The sequence below is a fragment of the Chelonia mydas genome, chromosome 11, assembly GCF_015237465.2.
Source record: "Chelonia mydas isolate rCheMyd1 chromosome 11, rCheMyd1.pri.v2, whole genome shotgun sequence".
Lineage (NCBI taxonomy): Eukaryota > Metazoa > Chordata > Testudines > Cheloniidae > Chelonia > Chelonia mydas.
In genome coordinates this window covers 49202484-49224365 of record NC_051251.2, presented here as the reverse complement: position 1 = coordinate 49224365, position 21882 = coordinate 49202484, and the positions used below count along the sequence as shown (strand labels likewise).

The following is a 21882-nucleotide window of genomic DNA, read 5'->3' as shown; positions in this document are numbered from 1 at the left end:
AAGAATATATTTACTATTTTTTTAAAAATGGGTTTTTATTTGTAACTGAAGGCAAGCCATCATGAGAATGTATGGTCTGTACCACGAGATGTCAATATAACTTGAGAAAACTCAAGTCTCAAGCATTTCACCTCTTCAATGAATATTTTTTAATAATTGGTACACAGCAATTCCTATTTAAGGCCTGTAAAAGAGAAATATATCTTTTAAATAGAGCTGGTTCGACAGTATTCACAGAATTCAATATTAAGCAAATCTGACTTTTGGGGAGTGATACCTGGTACCAAGTACTTTAAATCTCAGATACCAGACTAGCTATTCTATGTTGAATATTGCAGACCAAGTCGAATGATTTGTGAATCCACACATATTAAGGGGTGTTCTGTTACAGATTAATCAAACTGAAGCTCCAGTATTCATGATATATTTGCATGTCTTTTCCAGTATTTAAGTAGCTCTGTTAATAAAATTTACTGAAAGCATTAATTTGTTAATTTAGAAGTTTCTGTAGCGTTAATCATGAGGTACAGTACTTATGGCTTGTCAAAATATTCAAAGGAACCACTGTGTTTGTACTGCTTTATTGTGCGGGCTGTAAATTTGTCTCCCTTCGTTCTTCTTGCACTAAACTTGCAATAACTGATACTATGTGATACAAATACTTCAGGATCCAGAGTGTGACAGGTTGCTCAAGAAAGACAAACAGAATTATTAAGTAGCAGAATGATATTAGAGCTTTGCACACTGTTAGAAACTAGTTGCGAGACAACTGTCAGTGTATCAGATATCAGCCTCTACCGGCTATAAAATATAGTCCTGAAGGAATAGGCTCTATGAATAATTTAAAAAGACACCAGACAGAATTTAAGAGAAGAACACCGCTTATCTCTGATGCTTCAAGTTCAAAAGTTGTATTATAAACAATTTTTTTAAATCTTCAAATGTCCACACACACATAGGATACTGGTATTTGTGAGAATTTTGATTAAATATAAATTAAACTAGAATATGAAACTCAGATAATTTGGCTAGAAGCCACGGGAAGGACATCATCCAATTCATATTAATGAAACCATAAAACTGCAGTGAATTTTTAAGAGACTTGTTGTACCTTAGGCATTGGGAAGAAAAGAAAAAAAACATTTAGGCAGGATGGAAGAAAGGGTACAGCATGGTGATCTCTTGGATACCAACATAACTATGTGGATTAGAAAGTAAGCGTGAATAAATATTAGGAATGCAGTTAGTGGCTTATTTCAGAGTGCATTAAAAAGGTGTAGCACTACAGATGTACAAAGTATTACCACTGTTACTACTACCGCTACCACCACCACCACCAGAGGTGAAAGTAAGCCTGTCCAGTCCAGCATACCAGCAAGAGCCCGTACACAGCCGACCATACTGGCAGGGTGCAGCTTCCCCAGGCTGGCAATTTAAAAGGGCCCTGGGCAGCAGCAGCCAGAGCCCCAGGCACTTTAAATTGGCGCCAGAACCCCGTTGCCAGAGCCCCTGGCCCTCTAAATCGCTGCCAGAGCCCTGGGGCTCCTGGGGATTCAAGCTCCCCGCCCCTTCCGGTTGAGGCCACACCCCTTCTGGTTGAGGACCCCGCCCCTGCGTACCGGTAAGTCTTTTAAGATACTTTCCCCCCGACTACTACCAACCCATGAAACAACTTAGAACTGTTTCAAAATGTATTTTTACTCACTGAAACAGATGTGGAGAACATACTTTATTTCTTCAATTGCTCTCCATATATTTAAAGTGCCTGTTTGGTATCACCAGGCTTACATGGATTAACTGCAAGTAAATCAATAATGCTGCATGGATTAACTGTCTGCAAGTCAAATGATAGTTTCTGTGTTATCCTTATGTGGGTGGGTGGGGCAAAGTGCTCACGCTGACTAGGTAATAGAATTAAAGTGAAAAATATAGGCAGATCCTCCACTGGTATAAATTGATGAAGCTCCATTGACTTCAATAGCCCTAACCCAGTTTACACTACTTGAGGATCTCGCCATAGAATTGTGAATGCATTCTGGAAAGTTGTGAACACCTTCAACTCCCAATAAAATCAATGGGAGCTGAAAGTGTTCTGCACATTGCAGGATCAGACCCTACTTTGGTTGCACTTAGGGGTTATATAGTATGTGTGGAACCCCCAGAGAAGGAAATCAGCATACGGCCCTCAGTACCACTATTTATGCCTGTGGAAAAGAGGTGTTTATTATGTTCTTGAATGATATCTAAAGTGATGTAAATTACTCATCTACAATTATAACATGTATTGGTTCAATCCAGCTCTCGTGAAAGTCAAAAGGAGTTTTGCTATTGCATGAAATGGGAGCAGCATCAGGCCCTCGTGACTACAGGGGAAATGTATATTTACATAAGCACAGACATACTTGTATTATGTTTTTTAAAGTGCAGATTCTAACAAATTTAATATACCTGATTTATTTAGAAGAATTCCTGTTGTATACAGAAAATTGTCCACTTTCAAAAACTGCTGTGGCACTGTCAAATAGGCTGTCACGTTTGTAATATGGTGGCTTACAGGAAGTTTTATTAAAATTTTGGGAAACTGAACACTTGGTTGAGATTTGGCATCTGGAAAAAAAGAGTAACATTTTAAATTAGCAATAATTCAATCTGAATTAATGCTTTCTATGGCCAAACAGCCCAGAAATCCTTTGTGCAAAACACTGCTTCAACCCCCTACTCTCGAGTGTTTGCAATTGTCTAGATTTAGGCCAGTACTTGCCGCTAGAATATATACAACAGTATCTGAAAACAGAATAATTTCTTCTTGCTCCCATCCCTAATCCTTGGCTTCTCTAAACACTCTCTGCTACAGCAAATGTTCTCCAGCTTCAATCTTTCCTGAGGCAGATACATTTCAAATAACTATCTTGGGTAACCATATTGAAGACTACCAGAGCCTTTCAATGCAGTGGAATAATGCACATGCACGCCAGTGCAATGAGCTCCTCTGAGATTTCTGGTGTTTTTAATAGCGCTGGTTCTCCACAGGACATGTCTTCAATCCATTAATCTCGCCCCCCCTCCACCTCCCACCCCTACATGTACAGAGTGCAAAATCAGCAGCTTTCTATTCAGACTCCCTTGTGATTTGAGATGAGAAGGTCAGAAATAAATAATAAATACAGGGATAATAACCTAATGTCTACATGGCTGTAAATAACACTCACATCCGTGGAAGGCTGGAAGATTTGGAAGGAGCTTAGCTTGCTACAATAAATATAGAATCTGAGGGCCAGCTCTTCAGCTGGTGTAAATCAGCATAGCCCCAATTCAGTGGAGCTGTGTCAATTTACACCAGTTTGGAATTTGGCCATAAGTAATATGTCTATTTATTTTTAGTGGAAACCGGTGCCAGAAGCCATTGCTTTGCTAATTAAAAGCTGGCTATTTGTGCACAAGGTGGAAAAACATTCATGAATAACCCCTTAAGTGCACAGAAAGCAACACCATCATTTGGGAGGTCACTGACTTCTCCACACAGAATTTGTTGGCAAAAAACAGTTGTATTAATTAGTTAAGGCACATAGTTTTCCATACAAAAAGCGTTTACATCCTATCTCATGTAGTGCTGTACTTACCAGACAGTTTTCCAGTGATTAGAACTGTATCTTCAAACAACCATATATTAGCTTGGCTTTGTGGGAACAGTGAAAGTGTTACAGATGAGTATACTGTGGAAAGACAGACATTAAGAATATCTGATTACATGTGTAAAAGTTTCAAAGAAAGTTGTGATCAAACATATGGTTCCAAAGACAGGTAAAAAAATGGAGAAAAAGAAAGAAGGTATGGGAAGACCAAAGGACTAAGCGGTCCCACTAGTCCAGGGATGAATCATACTAGTTAGGCAGTGTGGACTACCAGTGTACATGGTGTACATGTTCTGTGGATTAAAGGATAGCTGGAGTTCCTGGACAGCCCATCCTCTTTTAAAAAAAAATAAAATAAAAAAAACAGGCACTTTAAAAACACACCCTAATAGAATTATTAAAAACAAAATGTGATAGTTAAAAGCAGGCCATTCATGATGAAACACTGCTGAAAACATAACTAAACTGACAGATGGAAGAGTTCAGAGCAGTAGCTCTGAGCCACCATCACATTTCAGCCTCTCGGTACCCCATAATCCTAACGTTTTCTAATATTCCTAGCTGGCCTTTCACTCACTCTGTTATGACCATGAAAAATACACACGTACGTGTACATATACTACATATATGTATGTATACATATATGTATATGCATATGCACATGCATTCACTTCCTTCAAATCATACCCCCACTGCAGTATAATCTCTCAGCGTGGACAGATAATTTCAACAACAGTTAAAAATATTTTTATTTCAGTTTTAAAAATACATGTTATAATTTTATCAAGTCTAAAGGGTCACTGACCTTTAATATCTGGCGTTCAATCATGACCGACTTTGACTTCATTCAGTCATGTACAGCTCATTACAATTAGGTGGATTACCCAAGGAAGAAAGAAGCTTCAACTGAACACAGTGTAATAATAGGACTTTAAAGGGTTTACTTACTTGGCATTCTCCCAGTCTTCCAAGGCAATGGTGTTAACATGTAGCCCTCTTTGTAAGATGCAATAGTTAAACTTAGACCTAACTTGTAGGGAACTTTTATCAATACTACTCCATTGTTTCCGGTGAGGGTGGAATTTGTCTTTGTGTAGTTAACAAACACTTCTACAATTGCTTGGGGTAGGTACTGATGACTGATGATGTCATTTACTTGAACTTTCAGCATAAACACAGATCCTATGAAAAAAAGGGGGAAAAAAAAGAGATAGGTCATAACCCATAATGACTAAGCATAATATTTAACTAAGCAACCATATTTGTCATACTTTAAATTACCAGGCTGATGACAGGCAAAAGTAACCATATTCTGTGGTTTACTGGTTGTCAGTTTTGCATATTTCTCTTTTTCCCACATCCCAAATTTTAGCATTCAAAATGCATTTGTCCAACAAGAATAATGTGATTGTTCAACAATAGCAACAGTGCAAAATTATGCTGATGGAATGCTTAGGGGATATTTTCTTTAAAGTACTTTTTAGTCCTTTTCTCTAGGTTTTCTTCTACCATCTTGCAAAGCCAGCTTTGTAGAAGTGATGTCATAGCTCAAAACCGTAACCTACGAAGAGGAAAAAAAGATAATGCCATTGGGACACAACATACTGAGATATGAAACTCTGAAGCAACAGATACTGCAGTTCCAAACCCAAAATAAATGATAGCTCCACTGGGACCCAGATTCTCCTGTACCTTGTATGAAAGAAGTATCATATTACAGTGTGCTGTGCATTTCCAATAGAATCTCAGCAACTCAGAACATTATTTATCCTATGGGATAGATTTAGAGTTGTCTGAGATAATTTAGGAATATTATGTGTTGACTTGTTTATCAGGATGTTTACTGTATGAAAATGCAGGTTTGGTTTGATAGGAGGTGGGAAAAACAAACAGGTTCCTGATAAGACCCTCCAGCTAAATGTTTCAAAGCCCTGGTCTACACTACGGGGTTAGGTCGAATTTAGCCACGTTAGGTCGATTTGCGTCTACACAACCAACCCCGTTCCGTCAATCTAAAGGGCTCTTAAAATCAACTTCTGTACTCCTCCCTGGCGAGGGGAGTAGCGCTAAAATTGACCTTGCTGGGTCGAATTTGGGATAGCCTCCAGGAGCTATCCCAGAGTGCGCCATTGTGACCGCTCTGGACAGCATTTTGAACTCCGATGCACTAGCCAGGTACACAGGAAAAGCCCTGGGAAATTCTGAATTTCATTTCCTGTTTGGTCAGCGTGGCGAGCTCAGCAGCACAGGTGACCATACAGTCCCCCCAGAATCGCAAACAAGCTCCAGCATGGACTGAAAGGGAGACACTGGATCTGATTGCTGTATGGGGAGAAGAATCTGTGCAGGCTGAATTCCGATCAAAAAGAAGAAATGCTAATATATATGCCAAAATCGCACAGGGCATGGTGGAGAAAGGCTACAACAGGGACACACAACAGTGTCGCGTGAAAGTTAAGGAGCTCATGCAAGCCTACCAAAAGACAAAGGAGGACAATGGTCGCTCCGGATCAGAGCCCCATATATACTACCCCACCGCTGTCGGTGGACACCTGCAAGGGGGGAGTCTCATGCAACAGGGAGGAGGATTTTGTGGATGAGGAGGAGAATGCACAGCAGGCAAGCGGTGAATCTGTTCTCCCCGGCAGCCAGGACCTTTTCATCACCCTGGAGCCAATACCGCCCAAGGCGGGATCCCCGACCCTGAAGCCGGAGAAGGCACCTCTGGTGCGTGCACATTTGTAACTACAGTACAGGGTTTAAAAGCAATAGTGTTTAATGTTTGATGTGCCCTGAAGAATTGGGACGCATTCGCGGCCAGTACAGCTACTCGAAAAGTCTGTTAACGCGTCTGGGGATGGAGCGGGAATCCTCCAGGGACATCTCCATGAAGCTCTCCTGGAAGTGCTCTGAAAGCCTTTGCAGGTGGTTTCTGGGGAGGGCTGCCTTATTTCATCCTCCACAGTAGGACACTTTCCCACGCCAAGCCAGTAGCAAGTAATCTGGAATCATTGCAGCACAAAGCATGGCAGCGAATGGTCCTGGGTTTTGGTCGCATTCAAGCAACATTCGGTCTATATCTTTCTGTTTTAGCCTCAGGAAAGTGATATCATTCATGGTCACCTGGTTGAAATAGGGGACTTTTTGTAAGGGAACAGTAAAAGGACCCCGTTCATGCTGGGTTGTTTGCACTTGGCTAAAAGGGATCATCCCGGAGAATAGCCAAGCGGCGAGGGGAGGGGTGAAGGGATCATCCCGGAGAATAGCCACGCAGTGGGGTGGGAGGAGGTGTGTGCTGCACATCCACCCGAAAACCACAGCCCCTCCTTTTAAATGTGAAACCCAACTGGTATTGCTTGCTATGGGAAAGGATGGCGCTGCAGTTTGAAACCATTCCCACATGTTATGAAGGTGTAAGAAGCCAACCCCACAAAAAAAGACTTACCATGGCTGCCCAGAAACAAAATTCTGTTGCCTAGCCGTTTGTGATGTGTCACCATACCGGCAGGCGCTCAATATAAAAGGCAAAATGCAACCTTGTAACTAAAGCACATGTGCTGTCTGCTACGAATTGCCTGATTCACTGTGAAAGAGCCTCCCTTCTGTTCTCAGAAATGTATCATCTTAAATTTTACTCTTTTTATCCCCCCTGCAGGTGCAAATGTTTCTATGCTCCGCCCATCATCTCCATCTCTGAGGTTATCGCAGATTAGAAAGCAAAAAGCAACACACTCACACTGATATGTTTTCTGAGCTCATGCACTGATAGGGCACAGCTTAATGCATGGAGGCATTCAGTGGCAGAGGCCAGGAAAGCATTAAGTGAGCGCGAAGAGCAGAGGCGATGCTGAGGCTAATGGGGGAGCAAATGGACATGATGAAGTGTCTGTTGGAGCTGCAGGAAAGCCAACAAGAGCACAGACCCCCGCTGCATCCATTGTATAACCGCCTGCCATCCTCCCCAAGTTCCATATCCTCCTCACCAGACGCCCAAGAATGCTGGGAGGGGAAGGCTCCGGGCACTCAGCCACTCCAGAGGATGGCCCAAGCAACAGAAGGCTGTCATTCAACCAGTTTTGTTTTGTAGTGTGGCTACAAAAAGCAATGTGGCCTTGTCCTTCCCTCCTCCCGCACCCCACCCCACCCGGGCTACCTTGTCAGTTATCTCACTTCTTAAAAAATTAATAAAGAAAGAATGCATGGTTTCAAAACAATAGTTACTTTATTTCCTTTGCCAGCTGTGATCAAAAGGGGGGAGGGTGGTTGGCCTCCAGGGAAGTAAAATCAACAAAGGGGGCGGGTTTGCAGCAAGGAGAAACACACACAGCTGTCACAATGTAGCCCAGCCAGTCATGAAACTGGTTTTCAAAGCCTCTCTGATGCGCAGCGCGCCTAGCTGTGCTTTTCTAATCGCCCTGGTGTCTGGCTGCTCAAAATCGGCTGCCAGGCAATTTGCCTCAACTTCCCATCCCGCCATAAATGTCTCCCCCTTACTCTCACAGATATTATGGAGCACACAGCAAGCAGCAATAACAATGGGAATGTTGGTTGCGCTGAGGTCTAACCTAGTCCGCAAACAGCACCAGTGAGTTTTTAAACATCCAAAGGCACATTCTACCACCATTCTGCACTTGCTCAGCCTATGGCTGAACTGCTCCTTACTTCTGTCCAGGCTGCCTGTGTACGGCTTCATAAGCCATGGGATCAAGGGGTAGGCTGGGTCCCCAAGGATAACTATTGGCATTTCAACATCCCCAATGGTAATTTTCTGGTCTGGGAAGTAAGTCCCTTCTTGCAACTGCTTGAACAGCCCAGAGTTCCTAAAGATGCGAGCATCATGCACCTTTCCCGGCCATCCCACGTCGATGTCAGGGAAACGTCCCTTGTGATCCACCAGTGCTTGCAGCACCATTGAGAAGTACCCCTGGCGGTTTATGTACTGGTTGGCAAAGTGGTCCAGTCCCAAGATAGGGATATGCATTCCGTCTATCGCCCTACCACAGTTAGGAAACCCCACTGCAGCAAAGCCATCACTATGACCTGCACATTTCCCAGAGTCACAACCCTTGATAACATAATGTCAGTGATTGAATTGGCTACTTGGATCACAGCGGTCCCCACAGTAGACTTGCCCACTCCAAATTGATTCCCGACTGACCAGTAGCTGTCTGGCGTTGCAAGCTTCCACAGGGCTATCGCCACTTGCTTCTCTACTGTCAGGGCAGCTCTCATCTTGGTATTCCTGCACTTCAGGGCGGGGGAAAGCAACTCACAAAGTTCAAGGAAAGTGTCCTTACGCATGCGGAAGTTTCACAGCCACTGTGAATCATCCCACACCCGCAACACTCTGCAGTCCCACCAGTCTGTGCTTGTTTGCCGGGCCCAGAATCGGCGTTCCACTGTATCAACCAGCCCCACTGCTGCCATGATGTCCCAACTGCCACAGCCCATGCTTTCAAAAACGTCTGTGTCCATGTCCTCATCACAATCGCCCTTGTGCTGGCGTCTCTTAGCCCGGTTCTGCACATGCTCCAGGATAATGCATGAGGTGTTTACAATGTTCACAACAGCAGCGGTGAGCTGAGCGGGCTCCATGCTTGCCATGGTATGGCATCTACAGGAGAGCAGAGTTGCAGCGAAAGTGGTGGATGATGACAACATGGAGAAATTTGCTATTGAGACTGCTTCTCCTACTCTTGTAAATAAGCTCAGAGTTGCAGCGGAAGCGGTGGATGATGTCGGTTAGCAGTCGTACTGCATCGTCTGCTGACAGCAGCATCCAGGACAAAACAGAAGCAGTGACGGTGAGCTGAACTGAGCGGGCTCCATGCTTGCCGTGGGATGGCGTCTGCATGGAAAAAAGGCGTGAAATGATTGTCTGCTGTTGCTTTCATGGAGAGAGGGGCGACCGACGACATGTATCCAAACACACTCACGACAAGCACTCCACCGACTTAATGCACTTAGTGGGGACATACATAATCAACTGTAAAAAACTGATTTCTTAAAACCAACTTCTATAAAATTGACCTAATTTCGTAGTGTAGACATACCCAAAATGTCTAAGAGACAATGCCTGGGCTATTGAATGGGATGATCTCACTTCCTTGGCTCCAGTCAAGTTACACAGCTTGTTTTGCCAATATGGAACAAAAGAATTACGAACAGTTTAAACGTCTCTGTCAAGAAGGGAAGCAGTTGTTTGAGGACACACAAACAGACCCTGCTGGAAAGTCTGAAGCAGTTAGGTCTTCTTAGGCTTCCAACACAATGGATAGATAAGCCTTAAATAAGGTAAGCATTTTGGGGCAGGACTGACTTTTTGTTCTGTTTGTACAGCATCTAGCACAACAGGGTCCAGATCCCTGACTGGAGCTCCTAGGTGCTATACGAAGAGAAATAATAAGTAATAATACTAGACATGTGTAGATAATTTGTTGTTTTAAAACCCCTTCTCTCTTATTTTATGCGTTGTTCCTATGGTTAAAATAAACAATACTTTTTCTTTTAGAAGGCCATTTTGGGTCACTAGATCCATTGGTCACAGACGCTCGAAGGGATGAACTGCAACTACCCAAACCCAGTCGGACCTGTTGGGTTAAACATGTTTCATCTACAGAGTACTGTAGGACAGGACCTGGTCTAAGAATGGAAGAAACGCATAATTCCACGGAGGATGAGAATACATAAGAAGGTGTTTGCCATTGCCTCTGCTTCTGCTAAATGATCCAGATCCAGAGAGATTTCCTGCATCATCACCAGAGTTTATGACGGGGCCCCAAAACCTATTGAAAAGGTCTTTCCTTAATACAAGAACTCACATCACCACAAGTCCTCGTACAGAAATGAGGAATCTCCACCAATTTACAAGCTCATAGTGCAGTTGTGCTTTCTGGCTTGAAGAACAGAGTGATAATCCTGGAACAGCCAACAGAGAATGCTACCAGAGCAAAGGCTTATGAGATTTCTGTACTATAACCAGATGGTTAGGATGCATCACCAGCCAATCAGGTTGGTAAAATTACTAAATGCCATTTTGTAATGTGTTATACTGCATAAAATAAATACAGTTCCAAATTCACAAACTAAGGAACTGCAGATTGTAAGATAACCATCCTTCCAGGGTGTTTTATTCAAGAGAAGGTCCGCTTCGATATATTGATCTCAATAAGAGAAACGAGAATTTTGCTAACAGACCAGCAAGACTTCATTGATTTTTTTAAAATGTTTTTGTTTTGGCAAATCGAACTTTTTAAATCCAATGAAAAATATTGTAGTTAATTTGTTTGAAATTTAATTTCAACAAACACCCAAAGCAGTATATTTTCATTCTATTGCAGGCATTCCCTATTACAGAAAAAGCACAATTTGACTAATGGTCATATTTTGTATGCCTGCATCTGAGCAGCCCTTACTTGTGAAATTAGGTCCACTGAACGCCACGAGTCTATTTAGTGGAATAAGGATAAAAGGGGTGTAACAGTGAAGAGACAGTGTAGGCCAAATTCATCCTAGATATACCTGTGCAATTCTTACAGGTATTTTTAGAGTAGAATTTAGAGACAGCTATTCCAATAAAGGTCTGTACAATAAAAGGAAAGCTAACAAGAAGCTGAGTAGGAACGTGACAAGAGAAGAAATTACAAAAAAAAAAAAAAAAAAAAAAAAAAAAAGGTCAGATTTTATGCATGTGCTTAAGTACTCCATGCACATATGCTTGTGCTTTAAGTGAAGTACAAACTTAAACACTTTGCTGAATTGGGGCCTAATTGATGATACAAAATGAATGTCAGTGCAGGACTCGGGCAGGTCAATTCCAAAGTGGATTGCTGAATATCTTCAAGAACAGATCCAAAACCATATTTATTTTTACACACTTGCTGCTTTTAGACAAGTCATTTCAGAATCTATCCAAAGCTCTAGGATTTGTGCTGAATCCCAAAGACTTTGGATTAGCAAGTAGATGATGAACGGCATCAAAAGCTTTAGCTAAATCCATAAATAAAACAGTACACATTCATTTACCATCCACAGCTAACAAAATAGCCTTTCAAAGTGTACTTGTCAGAGTAACAGTTAAAGATATCTTCCTAACCCCCAACAACAATCTCTGAAAGATGTCATTAATCAGAGGTTTCAGAGTAGCAGCCATGTTAGTCTGTAGTCGCAAAAAGAAAAGGAGTACTTGTGGCACCTTAGAGACTAACAAATTTATTAGAGCATAAGCTTTCGTGAGCTACAGCTCACTTAATCAGAGGCTTTCCATTACAGCTAGACTCTACAATTATTCACCATCTGCACCATCACCAACTACATATAAAAGTTTATTTAATACACTTCTCCAATGTTTAATGAACTCTTTAAAAACAATGACAAGATCTACGAAATTAGAAACCAGAGTTCAAGTATAACAAATCTAATAATCATACTATCAGCTAATTTAAAATATAATAATTGGGACAGTTGAGATTTTAGCCTGTCCATTTCAGAATACGAAAAATTTCATTGAGATGTTAATTTAAAATAAGAATGATTTAAAACTGTAATTTTTTAAATTCCTGAAACAGAAGTGCAACTTCAGAATAAACTCATCACTACACTTCTTTCAAAAGGCCAGACCGGCCTTTATAATAAAGCGTTTATTAGAGTGTATAAAACCACGTTTTGAAACCGCTATTCATAAGCCACCTTTATTATAATCACGATAGGTATGATTTTGGGGGTTTTTTGGTCTGCCTTGCCACTTGAGAGGCAAAAATGATGGCTGGTTGAAAGTCACAGATCTCTACAAAGTCCCATGCAAATAATAATAAAGGATAGCAATAACATTTTTAAATGTCAGCTATCCACTGAGGTAGTTCTAACCTTTTAAAATTTAACGTTAAATGTCTATGTATTTCTTTTCTAAATCCAGCAAGTCTGGAAAAAGTCTTAATTTAGTTTTTAGTGAATAACGGGTCTCACTCAACTCCATGAAGCCAACAAATAAATAAAAATACATAGAAAGGAATTCCATAAAATTAATACGCTAATTTCCCTCTTTCTTCCTCCACTAATATCCTCCATTAATCCCAATGGGCATTACATGTGCATCAAGAAAAAAAAAAGGAATACAGGAACAAAAAGCAGCCAGTTAGTTCAGCGTTCATGCGATTAAATATATTGTCTTTGCGTGTATGGATTAGTGGTGTTGCCCTCTACTAGTGAGTGGCCTACAGGAAAGAAATAGAACATGCTGTTACTTGTCAGCTAAATGACTTCTCCTTTAGATCAAGCGGGAAAGGTTTGTCGTTTTGGAAATGAAGGTTCAGAGTGCTGTAGCCCTGATTCCTGCTGTTCATGCAGTTTATACAGTATTTATGTCTGTTTATAGGATGCGTGTTCATTGCAGTGAGCCCCTCAAAAGTGACTGTACAATGCAAAGGAAAATGCCAGAATACTGAACTGTCTCTTTGCATCATAGCACTAATACTATAGCCATGTATAGAATGCCCATAATCCGCTACCATGAATAGAATGTTCATGAGATGTCATCTCTGTAGAATTCATCTGGGTTGGTAACAGAAAAACAAAAAACCCACCATACATTCAATTACATCAATTTTAGGGGGTAACACAACCTTAGGGTGCTGTGCTGGGGACTTCTACAGAGATCTTCCTTTGGGCTTAGAAGACCCCTAGGTGCGTCTGTTTGGACCTCCATGCCCTCCATTACCTGAAATTTGTTTTACTAGCTGAGGGCTTGTGAAATTTTTCATTGGTCCTTGTCCTTTTGCCCAGGGAGACAAGGAGTGCTTCCCAAGAGCACTCCTTCGTGGAAAAGACTGGAATCAGGCCATAAATCCTGGCCGAAGCCATAAGACTGGAGGCACAAAAACTGGAAGCCAGGAGGGAATAAATCCCATCCACTGCTCTCCAGATGGCTCCCAAGCATGTAGTGAAACACACGGTAGTCAGAGAAACAAGTGTTCAATAAAAAAGCATTTAGCCTGGGATCAAGGGGCTGGGAGAGAGAGTCTGTGACTTTCTTCCAAGGTCTTCTATGGAGGGCATGGTCATCATTACAAAGGCCTAGCTGCACCTCTGTTCCTTTGAGGTCTCTGAGCTCACCCCCTCAGGTTTTAGGCCTCATGGGGTAGAATTTCACAAGTATCCTACTCTTAGCCTGAGCCTGTGACCAGAGGTATAGACTGACCAAACAGCCTTCTTAAAAGAAAGTGTTGTTTATTTAGCAGTAGGTGAAAAGAAAAGAAAAGAAAAGAAAAGAAAAAAAGGAATTTTTAAAAAGCCTACATGTGTCTATCTTACCATCTCCTGATGATAATCAACGCAGGCCTAACTTCCTCATATACACCCAGAGAGGTCCTGTGTCAGTCTGGTTTTCCAGAGCAACCATTGCACTGCCTCTCTTTAGAGAGCATCCCTCTTAATACTGCAGGGAAGTGCCTTTGTTCCCAGGCTTTGACCCTTCTGTTCAAAACACATTTTGTAGGTTCACTGGAGATGGAGGTAAAACCATGAACGCTACCAGTTCTGGCATTGTCCCTTAACAACTCTTAACTGTTTGCTCTGGTAGCTATCTTGAGCCATTCTTTTCCTTCCTTCCTATTTTTCCAGACAGTCTCTGGTTGAATTAAACCAACAGCCATATAGAAATCAAGCCAATAACCAGTCCAACATACAGTATTCATAAATCATCACAGAGTATGTCCAAAGCTCTCACAGCAGCCAGACAACCCTGATTGCCTGGACTAATCCTGAAAGCGAGAGGGAGAGGGTGGAATGTACATCTGGAAACCCCAATAAGTTTCACTCTCTCTCCAAAAACTGCAGGGTCAGCTGAAGAGACACTGCTAGAATCTGTGAACCTGCTTGAGAAAGAACGCATTATTGGGTAAACGTTTTTGTTTATCCTAATGAATAAAAATATACGAGCAATGCATCACATCTGTTGCTCCCCATAAGATTTTCATTCTCTCAGTCTAGTTCTCAACTCTCTGTATCAGATCTGCTGTATCGTATTTGTCTGTTTTTTAAACACTGCTAAGTAGAGGATCTGACTTCCCCTTGTGATACCCAGCCTCTTGCAGAGATTATAATTACAGTGACTTTGAGTATGCTTCAAACTGGGGTTTCACTGATAATAGCTGCATGCTACACTTACTCTCAAGATGTTCTGCATTACCTTAATTAATGTTGCATCCTGGATTCCAAATAAGTTATTTGGGAATCCCTGGCAGCAGAAACACAGGAGTAGAGGGAGTACCATGCTGTCATCAATATGACCATATGCTTTTTGGAAAATGAGTTCTCTCATCACCACAAACGCAAATATGTATGTACCCTCATCAAGATGGACAATGACTAATCACTTTTGTAGCATTATGCATCTTCGCTACAGAATGGACTGTTAAACAAGATGACATCTGTTTTATATACAGGCGTTTAAGTGTTTTACCATAAACAGGACAGCGTTTTAATTATGTCAACTGCCATGTAATTTTTATTTAAACAGCACTAAAATGGCTAAGATTTTTCAGGATAAAATATAGTTATCTACTTGTAAGTGCGAGAATAGTCCCGCTATTGTGGGGAACTTTCCTGGCTTCTGCACTACCCTGGTGAAGTGGGCTAGCGAAAGGATCTGAGTCCTTACTCCCACTTCCTTTACCCAGTGGCCTCCCTGCCCTTGAGGACTCCCCTTCCACTCTCCTGCCTCGCAGAGTCCTCGTAACCCCAACAAGACTGGGCCCAGGATTCCTGGGGGGCTCGACCCCCAACCCTGCTGTGGTCACCTAGGTCAGGGGCTACGGTGTCCCCACTCCGGGGTACTCTGTCTGCACTGGGCACTTCTCTGACCCACTGACCATTACATACAAGTTAAAGCAAATGCAAGTTATTTAATCAACAATTAAATTTTAAAAAGAATAAGGAAAAATGGGAAAGGTGAAAGGAAACACATCACCCCGCTCTGTGGCAGGGAACATCACAAACAGTGTTTCTGGAATGTCAGGGCAGTTCACAGTCTGTTCCTTGTAAGTCCCCGGCTGCCTTCTCAGGCCCTGGCTGTGCTGCAGCGACGCTGTGGGTTGGACACTCGCTCTGGTGGTGGCCACACGCTCTCAGGCTCTAAGTGGTAGGACCCTTCTTCCCAGTGTCGCCCCCGCCCTGTCGGGGTTACGATCCATGCCTGGCCTGCAGAGCCTCTTGGCTGAGGCGTCTCCCTGTGCTGGGCCCGCTGCCCAGGGTCCCCCTCGCACTCCCCAGCTGCTCACCGCACCCAGCTCCGGGCTGCTCCAGCCCCAGCTGCACCACTCTGTCTCTGCACTGCTGCTGCTGCTCTGCCTCCAGCTCCCTGGGCTGCTTCTCTGGCCCCTCTGGCTCTGGTTGCTACAGCTCTGCTCCCAGGACAGGTCTGCTCTGCAGGCTCCTTCTGTGACTCTGCTCCTAGCACTGACCTGCTTCCTGGGCTGCTTTTCTGGCCCCTCTGGCTCTGGTTGCTGCAGCTCTGCTCCCAGGACAGGTCTGCTCTGCAGGCTGCTTCTGTGACTCTGCTCCCAGCACTGACCTGCTTCGTGGGCTGCTTTTCTGGCCCCTCTGGCTCTGGTTGCTGCAGCTCTGCTCCCAGGGCAAGTCTGCTCTCACTGGGCTGTGCCTCTGGCTTTGGGGCTGCAGCTCTGCTCCCAGGACACGGTCTGCTCTCTCTGGATCTGGCACAGCTCTGCTCCCCAGCTCAGCTTAGTCCCCTGCTTTCTCCTTAGCTCGGCCCCACTCTGTCTGACCCAGGCAATTCCAGCTCACACGGAGGACGGGACCTCCCTGGCCTCCTGACTCCCTGGTTAGCCTGCTTGCCCTGTCAGTCAGGCTGACTTGGAGCATTGGCCTCGCCCCATTGTTCCTGGGGGCTGTCAGTCTCAGGGTCCTGATTCCCCATCGACCCTTCCCCCTTTTTAGTACTGGGAGTTAGCAACTAAAACACTCCCACTGAATGTTAGCAAGGGGGCAACAGTCCCCTTACATACTGATAAAAAGCAGATACCAGTTCACCACAACTATGCTATCTTTCCTACGGTCTGTATTGTACCATGATAATTATTACTGCCATTGACCCATAATTTGCTTCTCAATGCCTTTTTTCTTAAAAATAAAATAAATAAAACCAAGATAGAGATAAGTACACGAATAAATGCTATATAATGCAGGGATCTGAATGAGAACCTCTGTAGGGATTTAATTATTTCCATTTACTACATCTAAAGTATACACAGTACATTAATCTGCAGTGAAGAGATACAATAAAAACTGCCCTGGATTAAATCTAGTAATAATTATGTTACATAGGGTGATAATGTGCCATTTTGGGATGTTCTTTGTAAAGAAATGTTTAACACAGAAACAAAACTGTTCTTACACATGGACAAGAAAACTAAAAATAACTGGAAAGCTTAAGTACCAGCTCTTTAGCTACTTCAGTAATTACTCTGTTTTTTTCAAAGTAGCAGCTGTGTTAGTCTGTATTCGCAAACAGAAAAGGAGTACTTGTGGCACCTTAGAGACTAACCAATTTATTTGAGCATAAGCTTTCGTGAGCTACAGCTCACTTCATCGGATGCATCCGATGAAGTGAGCTGTAGCTCACGAAAGCTTATGCTCAAATAAATTGGTTAGTCTCTAAGGTGCCACAAGTACTCCTTTTCTGTTTTTTTCCTTTCATTTGGCTTTACTGTTGTTCTGCTTACTTTTTTTATCGCTTTTTACCCCATAGCCTCATTAGCATTTAATACAACTTGGCGTTTTGGCCAATTGGTGAGTGCCAATATGAATTTTCGTAGTTGGTAATAACAGTGAGAAATGTAAAGAAAATTGCTGATTTAGACAAGATAACTGAGCTCAGTGAAACACATTTTTGAAAAGGAATCTAAGGATTGATGGTTACTTCAACTACTAAACAGGATATTTTATGCCAGGTTTCAGAGTAGCAGCCGTGTTAGTCTGTATCCGCAAAAAAAAAAGAGTACTTGTGGCACCTTAGAGACTAACTAAATTTGTTAGTCTCTAAGGTGCCACAGGTACTCCTTTTCTTTTTGAGGATATTTTATGTATTTCCTAGGCGCCTGTCACTGTAAAACTTGAGTAAAGAGTTAGATGTATTTTAAAAAGTTCCTGTAAGGACAATTTTTTCTGTTTTTCCTTCAGCAGAGGCATCCTTCTGAGAGTTAAGGTTCAGTCAAGAAGTCTAGGAGTAGAAAATGCTGGGTCAGTTTCCTCCTCTCTTTTTTTTTATTTACAGAGACATTCGTTGAGCTCTGAGAAGCATGCTGTGCTCATCCTGATTGCCAGAGGCGTTTTACAGGAGGAAGCTCTTTACTGAAAACAATCTGGGGGAGATCCTCTTCTGCTTCTCTTAAAAGCTCAGCACTGAACTTGCAGCCGAGAGAGAGGCAGGGCTAAGGTGGCTTTTATCCACCTTTGCACCCTCCTGATCCTTTGTTGCGTATCTTAAACAGCCATAAGCCCTGGCATGTCTTCTATGTTGGGGCTTGGAAGGTCACCCAACATACCAGTGGCAGAGTAGGGGATAGAACTCATGTCTCCTGAGTCCCAGTCCAGCGTTCTGTGCATTAGGTCACACTGCCCCTCTAAGGCATATAATCCTAAAATAGAATAAAGTTGGTTTTAAAAAAAAATTGAGATTTTTTAAAATTTGTTTTAAAAAAAATCCTTTTTTTCCCTTTTTTCTTTTCTTTTTTTGTTACTGAACCATTTTGGAACTTTAGATTTTTTTGACCATCTCTAATCGGGACCTTCAAGTGGATCCGGTATTAAGTTAGGAGCCATTTTGGAGATTACAAACTCCTGTTATGTGTTATACATGAGTTAGGGTGGCTCATAATACAAATGAGTTATAGCCAAAATGTTGTAGTTTTAAAAAAAATATTCTGGAAAAGGATACTAATAATTAATTAATAATAATTAATAATTAGTGTGTAGGAATTAGGTGGTATCCCTTTAAACAGTTTGTGAGCCCTCTGATGGCTCTCACCATCTTCTGTGTTTCATAAGCTGCCAGAACCCTGCCAGAGCAGCAGTACCTATATGTGGCTAAGCCTTGTATCTTAAGTAAAGAGTTATCTGAACCTCACCTTCCTTGTGTTGTGGTTCCTTCCTATTACTTGTGTAAATGCAAAAGACAGATCATATGTATGTATTACATTTTTTGTTTGGTAGCTTCTTTAAAGCAAAACTTTCACACTGTGTAAAAGAAACAGCTTCTATGTTTAATTCTAATAAGCACATTCAAGAAATACCGTCTGGTATTTAGGGAGGTATCCCTCAGTTATGTACATACATATACAGTAAAACCTCTTCAGTGACCACCTCTGAAGAGAAACCACCTGTCACTAGTGACTACTTGCAGAGGCCACAGAGCACCTCTGCTCACTGGTGTGCAAACCTTTGAAGAGAGACCACCTCTTACAAGCAACCACTTTTGTTAACTCCATGAGTGGTCACTGTTGGTACTGTAATTTTGAAGGTGTTAGAAAACATTCAAGAGTATACATCCATTGAATTGCATAGGAGAGGCTGGCACATCATCACCCTATGTAACATAATTATTACTAGATTTAATCCAGGGCAGTTTTTATTGTACCTCTTCACTGCAGATTAATGTACTGTGTATACTTTAGATGTAGTAAATGGAAATAATTAAATCGCTACAGAGGTTCTCATTCAGATCCCTGCATTACATAGCATTTATTCGTGTACTTATCTCTATCTTGGTTTTATTTATTTTGTTTTTAAGAAAAAAGGCATTGAGAAGCAAATTATGGGTCAATGGCAGTAATAATTATCATGATACAATATAGACCGTAGAAAAGATAGCATAGTTGTGGTGAACTGGTATCTGCTTTTTATCAGTACGTAAGGGGACTGTTGCCCCCTTGCTAACATTCAGTGGGAGTGTTTTAGTTGCTAACTCCCAGTACTAAAAAGGGGGAAGGGTCGATGGGACTGACAGTTATCATTTAAAGAAGTTATCGTTTAAATCCTGGGAATCCTCACATTCTCCATATATAAAAACACATCAAAATCCAAATGTCAACCTATTTCCTTTTCCCCCCCTTATATAACTGCTGTAAGATGCAATTCTGGAGACAAAGACTTCTACCTTCATGGACTATTTGGTAACCAATTCAGATGTTTTCTCAGCTCCTGGCATTACTCTGCTCATTGGAGTCAGACTCATAAGAAAAATCCAGCCAGGCTTCCTAGTTTACATAGTGTTGAGGCCGTATTTTACAACATTTTTTAAGAGTTGACCTCTTAAAAGTCAAGCAAAGTTTTAGCAAAAATATTTTTTTCTATGGCTGAGATTATGCTTTTGTGGGATGTGGCTCAAACATCTGAATTTTGCAGCACCCACAGAAAAGAGCCATTTATCTCCTTACCTTTCTTGTCCTCTCTCCCCAATGTCCCTTCTAAAAGAAAAACAAAACTTAAAGGGGAACATTGTCTACCTGATAGCTAGTCAATTTAGAAAAACAAGGTAAAAGCAATTTCAGATTCTACATCTGTGTGTTCCCCTACCAGTTTTTGTGGTTTATTCCAATCACACATTTTAAAAAATATTTCTATCTTCCCTGGTAACATGGATCTATTCAAAAGAGAGGAAAACTGACTGTATGGGAGGAGGAGTGTAGCAACGTGCTGTCAAATGCACAAAGTAAACAAAATGAAAGGATATTTCTCTTTCATTTACAAATAACACCCAAGATGACTGTAACAACAGTAGGTTAAAAAAAAGATTTCAAAAAGCAAGTATGATATTTGATGTGACAATCTCCCTTTAAGTTTATAAAAGATTGCATACTCAAACACTGGAGTACTGTAGTGGGAAAGAAGGTAAAAGAAGGGGGAGGAATGTTACACTGTAAGTTCATGTAAACTGATAAAAGTTGCATCACTCCCCAGCACATTAGCCCTCCTCACCTTTTCATACTATTTACTACCTTGGCAAGTGGAATTTTCATTGCATTTATCACAGTTGATATTCTGGCTGAAAGGCTTTGAAGCAAAGGACTAAATGAAAGAGAAACATGCTTTGAAAGCATGTGTACACTGGAGAAATTACTGAAGCACAGTGTTCCAGCGTGAAAGTGTTACACCCATCATAATACTATTAGAGTCAAGGTCTGAAAGAGTAATCACCTGTGCAATTATTCTACTATGTAAATAACAGTCACCTAAATTTAAAAAAAAAGCTCATCTCACCTAAATCAAGATTATATAGAGCCAGATCCTTGGCCCTGGCTGCTTCGCATTGCCAGAAAAAGCGTAACCAAGGATTGATACTAACAGAGTTTGTGTGTTTTTAAAAAGTAGGTCAACAGGAAGGAAAAAATATCTTATCCCCATACCTGCAGTACAAATATCAATGCTTTAGCTCACACATATTGAGCATTAGGCAGAATATACTGTGCCAACAAGCCCTTTTGATTTTATGTGGAATGTCTTTGGAAAGTTTATTTTAAAAGTCATCCCGTTCTTCCCTAGACAGTACTGACACTAGGACCAAAAAAATGACTATACAATATGATGTATCAACATAAGTAAATACAGTGACACAGAAAAAGTGTGTAGTGTCAATATGTGAAATAGCTTCCCTCATTTTTTTTCCAGGAGCAATTTCAGTCTTGGTTTGTGTAAAACTGACTGCCATGAGAAAGAAACTTCAGATCGCATCCTGCTGCAGCACAACCATATTTATCAGAGATCTAGTTAAGATAAATAATTGCTAGGCTATAATACCTCAGGTTTTAAGCCCACTGATGCTGTGATATATAGAGCTGGTGAAAAAATTTCAAATTTTGAAAAAAAAATTGGATTTACAAAATAGTTTTCTTGCAAACAACTTCCCCACTTTTTTGGGCAGCTCTAGTAATATTGCTGATAACACTTTGTTCACCTTCTGGTTGTAAGCAAGTTGTAACGACACTACACCATTACACAACACATTATTTAGCTACTCCCCCTCCCCCACTTTTTCACAGTGCTATTAAGGCATGTATTTATCTGTCATGATTGGGGACATGCAGATTAAAAATGAAACTATTTCTCCACATAAAGTGGAAAACAAAGGTGCTTACAAGATGGTAGGAATTTCAATTTGCCTTGAATGCTATTGCTGGGGATCATTTACTAAGAAAACTCTGTATTTTCTTACTTCTCACAGAGATCTTAACTACAG

The 21882-nt window shown here is 41.5% G+C and overlaps 1 protein-coding gene across 6 annotated transcripts in view; it reads right to left on the bottom strand.

Moving 5' to 3' along the window:
• The window catches only part of FAM171B (family with sequence similarity 171 member B), a 72937-nt gene that overhangs the window by 18046 nt on the left and 33009 nt on the right, over positions 1-21882 (bottom strand). For 2 of the 6 annotated variants that reach the window (XM_037911945.2, XM_037911948.2), the window contains 3 exons: positions 4581-4814; positions 3621-3713; positions 2449-2607 (listed from right to left, as the gene is read on the bottom strand). In XM_037911945.2, the coding sequence (XP_037767873.1) occupies positions 2449-2607; positions 3621-3713; positions 4581-4814 (486 nt within the window). Of the gene's footprint in view, positions 1-2448; positions 2608-3620; positions 3714-4580; positions 4815-4913; positions 5627-7077; positions 7263-21882 lie in introns of those variants that run through there. The other 4 variants (XM_037911953.2, XM_037911952.2, XM_037911947.2 and 1 more) reach the window with 4 other exon arrangements.